At 42.8% G+C, this 6,000-nt stretch overlaps 1 protein-coding gene across 1 annotated transcript in view; it reads left to right on the top strand.

The window, feature by feature from the left end:
- Positions 1 to 345: 345 nt before the first annotated feature.
- Positions 346 to 6,000, top strand: part of LOC136155415 (exocyst complex component 1-like) — a 44,558-nt gene continuing 38,903 nt past the window's right edge. The window contains 2 exon segments of the mRNA XM_065917147.1: positions 346 to 406; positions 4,510 to 4,697. Of these exon segments, the coding sequence (XP_065773219.1) occupies positions 346 to 406; positions 4,510 to 4,697 (249 nt within the window).

Here is a 6,000-nt window from a genome sequence, read left to right as displayed (position 1 = left end):
CCGGAAGGAGGTTTGGGAGGCTCGGGAGGGCAGTGGAGGGGCGGGAGGAGCCCGCCGGTCTCCTGGGGCCTAGGTGTCATTGTCATAGCCCCGCTGCGGTCCGGACTCATCTTTCCGTTGTCCTCTCCTTCGGCCTCTGTGTGACCTTCCTCCTCTGTCACGCCTTCCCTTTGATCTTCCTGGACCATGGCCTTACTCTCCTTTGCGCGAGGAAGTGGGCGGTGACTGGTTGGTACCGGCTTCCCAGCCTTGGCTACCTGAACAGGTAGCTCAGGGAGTGAACGCAGGAGAGTAATTTTGCGCCCCGGTGGAGGAATTCTGACGGTTCTCGAAGGTCCGAACATCATGGAATTACGAGTGGACAGGACGGGCTGCTGCTTCGGCCGCTCCCTCAAGTTCGCCAGGGGTAGCCCGCCCACACGGGAGAGTACCCAGCCTGCTGGATTGGGTACCACCTTTTCGGCATGCTGTAAAACCCGGACGATGAGGGCACTGGATCCTGGTTGAGCAGCCTGCGACCAGGTTGTAAAGCAGGAGCTGGGGCGGCGGGGTGACCCCGGCCAGATGTGGTGGCACCCCGAGGGCGCAAAACCAGCGAGCGCCGGCCCAGCGGGCGCCGGCGGCGGAGCCCAGAAAGAAGTTTACACAGTAAATTGCCCGTATTGTGCGCCAAATAACCCGAGAATAGAATGTGAAACTGGGAGAGCGTCTCCCTAGCTTCTTACTCCTCTCGCGGTCAAACACGCCCTGGAGGGAGGAGGACTCAGCCTGGCAATTGTGACGCGTCCATGGTATACGTGTCACAGAGAAACTGCAAATTCCGGGGCAAAGGGCGGGCCCCAGTGCACGACCCCTCCCGGGCTCTCTAGCCGCTGAGACCTCCCACTGTGGGTGGCAGGTGTTTGGCACCAGATGGGCCACCGTGCAGAGACTCTTCAGGACCGTGGGGGCCTCCTTCTCCAGAGCTCATCCCATCTAGCTCCTCATCATGCAGCCCCCTTGGTGCCTGCGTGTGTATCTGCCGGCCCTTCCCTGCCTGGGTCTCAGAGACCTGTGCAAAGCTGACTGCAGGAGCCACCCACCCTCCCGGGGGTGGTCCAGCACCTGTGGGGACCTCTCCAGCTTCTTTGCGAGGCCAGGAGCCAGGAGCACCTTCTCCGCCGCGGCTCCTCTGCCATCATCACCAGCCGGAATGCAGAGCCCTCACCTGGCCAGGTGCTGCACCCCACCACGTCCTTTTCTGGCGGGTAAGCCTCTTTCTTCACTTCTTTTTAGAAATTTGGTACAACAGTTAAATCTTAGACTGTTCTTCAGGGTGTGCAGATGGTAATGGCTTAGCCAGGATGTGACCCAAACCTGCTCTGGGCTGTGGTGCCTCCCCGCCATACATGCTTCACGTGTTACTGCTCTTTTCTTGTCCTCCTTATGGCACTTAGCCCTAAGTGTCATACCTATAATGAGTCTATATCCTACCCTGTAGGTTTTCTTTTGCTCAATTCATGAATTGATCACCTGCTGCGTTGGGTTCTGATCTCAGAAGAGGCAGGTTAAGGACCACCAGTTGTCAGCATAGCACCAGCGGAGGTTTTCCCTTTGGGATAGTTTGAAGGATCCAGATATGTAAAGATGATAGTCTAGATAAATCATGGGCTTTCCTGAAAGAAATTTACCAGTGTATTATTCTGTATGGATTAGAAGCCTGTTTCTGTGGCCTTCCTGGAGTGTGTTCAGTAAGGCAGCTCATTCATGTTGAGAAAGCAAACACATCACTTATTGCAGCTTCATAGTGGAGCCCTGTGTCAGCTTCAGTCAGTCAGTACAGTTTGGTCACTGTGAGCATGTCAGCTGGGTCCACTCTTTACTACCATATATAATTCTAAAGATTCTTATGCCCAGGAGAGAAGTCACACTCTTGGGTGTCTAGGACAAGGGAGACATGTTATTATTCACAAGGTAGAAGCTTCAAAAGAATAGGATAGGACTGAAAACTCCTAGTCTAACATGGCTTTATCGAGTTTGAATCTTGTTTCTTTGGCTTACTTCATTGGAGTGTTTTCTTTCTCCTGGGCTGACATTGTGTGTTACACAGCAGGCATGTGACATGTAGAGGTTTCAGAACCCAGAATTGTATTGATCAGTGAAACTTTATTTATATATTTTAGTTTAAAATCTATTTAAAATAACACTGGACATAATTCATATATTATAAATTAGTTTGCCCTCTGCTCTTGAGATTCTTTTTATAGTATGTCAGAGTAAATTTGGACTTCCATCCCCAAGAAGATTTGAGATTGGAGGACACAAAAGGTTTTTCTCAGACCTAAATTATGTCTGAAAAAAGCGAGAAATATCATAAGCCCTATCTGACCTCTCTAGGAGCAGAAATGATTTACAGCTGTGGCATTTAACCATAATTCCTTGATCTCATTTGAGAAGAGTTCAGTAAGGAACAATCTCTTCATTTTTGTTTCTTCCTTATTTTCTTGTCTTGCTTACCAACAATCCATTGTAATCCATGGATTGATATGGCAGCAGGCTGAGTGGTCTCTGGAGCTCATACAATTAACTTTTTTCCCTAAAATAACTTTAATTTCCTTGTTTTTCAGCTCCTCTTCTTTCCTTGCCCTTTGCTATAACCAGAACTCACTGAAAGCTAACTGGCTTTGTGCAGACCCTCCTTAGGACAGTCTTTCCTTAGTTATTTTATTCATCACTCGGTTTCATTTTTTGCCTTCTCGAAATATGTTGAAATCTTTCTGTAGTTGATGACTTCCACAACCTCTTGGCTTTTACTGGCTTATTAATTTTGGTATTTCTACACTTTTATTTAAGTATGGTTTCAGAAGGAACAGAAAGTAAATGTGTCCTAGTCTGCCATCTTGAGCTGAAAATCCCTGTCAGTTTTAGCATCCAGCATTCCCATGGGGTGGGGCGGGGACCTTGGCATTAATAGGTGTAACACTCAAGATTTCAGCTTTTCTTGGGCAGTCACTAAGGACATAGTATGTGGTAATTTCTAATGGGAAAATAATAACTATTTCATGGAATTTATTTGAGGATTACATTAGATAATGAACATACAAATGCTTTCTAAAGTTTCAAAGTCCATAAAAATGTTTCTTGTTATTGATTTGGTGCTACTTCAGTTTTACTTGACAGTGATTCATGACCTTGCTTATGTGAGAAGATGCCTTCTGAAACAATTATGATCATTTAAAATATTTGTTTATTTTAAATGTTTACTTGTGTAAGGAGCTGTGCAGAATGAACTGGGCATCCCCTGCCCCCTAGTGGCTAAAAAGCTGCACACAAAACACTTTTAACATTTCCAGAGTGACTTGGAAAGGGCTGAGAGCTGGGAGACGCCGCTCTAAGGGACTTGCGTTTGTGTACTGCAGTCTGTAATTGCCTGTGCCGAAAGTTTTAGCCCCTCTTTTTTTTCTGGCATGTTATCTAAAGCTGGCTAATTAGCATTCTTAAGAGTAGATCATTTGTTACTTTGAATTAGGTGTGTTTTGTTCAAGGACAAGTTAACATATGTCAAGTCATGCTGAATGTAGATTCTCATTTTCATACAAAATAATGAATATCTAAAACACTTGGAATTTGTGTTTTAAAGCGTGTCCTGTGAATTGTTGAAAATCAGTAACTTTGTTTCGAGGTTTATTTAAGGGTAAAATTATTTTTTTCATTTTATCTCTCGATCTCAAGATTTATGTAAAATCCCATATGCTGAGTCTGTTCTTTCCAGAAAGTGAACTGAAACATTTATCTAGAAAGCATCTCAGTTCTGACCTCCTGGTCTTTTGTTTTGAAGCAGGAAGACAGCTGAAATTTTTGTAGTTTTACACAGCCATGATGTTGTTCTTACTATACAGATATTGAGAAAGTTTCTATTAGCTGATCCTTAGAAATTTTATAAACACATGTGAAAAATTTTTACAGAGAGAAATGGAAAGTTCAGTTAATATTTTCATTGCCCAAAATAAATTATGAATTGTAGATGCATTTTTAAAATTTCAATTGAAAGTTATTTGGAGGAAAACACAAAACATAACAAAGATAGAAAGAACAAAAATAACAGAAGAAGGTGTTACCTGGAAAAAAAAGGAAAGCAAATTGTTCCTCATGTGTCCTGAATTATAAGCATTATTGTATTAGAGCAACAGTTATCTCAGGTAGAGAAAAAAAAAGGTTAGGCTTGTACACGTGTTTCGTTTCCGGTTGTATATTTGTTTTATAGTTTAATTATGTTTTGGGAAAGTGTGACTAAGGCCTGTTTTAACACAAGTCAATAAATTAGACTGCATGCTTTTGTTATAATAGACATGTTAACATATGCGGTTCTTCATAAAATAAGTTTTTTTTCATATATTTTGAATCATTTTTTTCCTATTTTTCAGCCTCTAAATGTGACCTGTGCTTATAACTGACCTTACCTGTAAGTACAATGCTGTTGTCCTTCCTAGTTTTTTACTACTTTATTTTTAATTTTTACCCTCTTTTAAGAATCTGTTCCAAGTGGAGAAAATCAGAGTGTGACAGGAGGTGAGGAAGAGGCAGTGGATGAATGCCAAGAGTTAAATGCAAGAGAAGAGCGGGATATTGAGATAATGATGGAAGGCTGTGAATATGCAATTTCTAGCGCCGAGGCCTTTGCAGAAAGGTTGTCCAGAGAGCTGCAGGTGTTAGATGGGGTCAGCCTTTCTTGTAACGTGTGGCTAGTGATGTGTGGTAAGCTGAGGAGACTGGTGATGTTCATATTCTGCTGCCGCTGCCTTTGAGCCTAGACGGTGGGATCGTTGCTGTCTTTCCCTAGAAGCGCATCACCAGCTGCCTCCCTCTGTCTTTCACTGTTCTTGGTCCAGAGACAGAACCATTCCTATTAGGCCAGTGAAGGCAGTTGGCTGAGGTTCTGGATTTGGGGAGGTTCTTGATATGAAGTGATGGAAGTAGAAAGTAGCCAACCTGAAACCACCCTGGGGGTTGATTCCCCCAGCCTCTGGAACACTTCAGAATAGTTCAAGGCAAGAGAATAACATTTTTGTGGTTTGGGGGGAAAAAAATAGGTACAAGTTAGAAGGAGAGAGAGTGAGCTGAAAGAAGCGAATCCTTTACCCAAAGAGAGCAAAATAGTGTAGTGAAAACAGGAGAGCCAGGGCAAAAGGATGTTTGACGACTCCTCTGAACTGCTGTGGAATAGATGCTGTTTATTTGTATGCACATATCTGAGCTTGTACCTACATGTACATCTTTAGGAAGTAAAAAGCTACAAGTAGCACCTGTCTTATGAGAAAAATCTAAAATGAGAGTGTTTTGTGAGGGGGGTGTCGTTTTGTTAGGCAAAGTATGAATTTAAGAAAAACTCTGAGAATAAGGAATGTTTTTAAGACTTAAAAGAGTGTTGGCATTTTATACATGAAAGGTACAGAAGTTGTAAGGTTGAACTGAGGTCCAGAGATTACACCAATAGCCCAAGCTTACAAATTTGTAGAACTCTCTGGAAGTAAAGCCTAGAAGAGACTTCAAGATGTTGAAGTGAAAATTGTCCTGGATCAGTTCAAGTCACAGCTCTGCTGCTTAAGATTCAGTGGGTCAGAGCTCTGCTGCTTTACAGTTGGGCTGCACCTCCATGGGAGTTATTATGAATAGTATATAAAATAACATGTGAAATTTTAGCATCACCCATACAATGATGTTATTTTAACTCTTTATCCAAATTTTTTCCTCATATCATGTTATCTGCCTTCTTAATGTGGCTTTGTGGTTTGTATTTTCTAGTTAATGTTGCCTCTGTGTTTCAAGTCATCATATTACTTTGCAGTTTAATTTTGGGTTTGAAAGCTTCCATATTTCAGGGAATTGAGAATCAATAGAGTCTTTAGAAAATATTAATAAGGGGTCGGTGGTTTGTTGCTACTTTGTCTGGGAAAAAAAAGTAGTTGCAAATGAAAGAGAAAAGAAAGAATATTGTAGAAGGAGCTATCTTATGGCAATAGA

The sequence above is a fragment of the Muntiacus reevesi genome, unplaced genomic scaffold (genome assembly GCF_963930625.1).
Source record: "Muntiacus reevesi unplaced genomic scaffold, mMunRee1.1 SCAFFOLD_31, whole genome shotgun sequence".
Taxonomy (NCBI): domain Eukaryota; kingdom Metazoa; phylum Chordata; class Mammalia; order Artiodactyla; family Cervidae; genus Muntiacus; species Muntiacus reevesi.
This window is presented reverse-complemented; position numbering and strand designations above follow the sequence as displayed.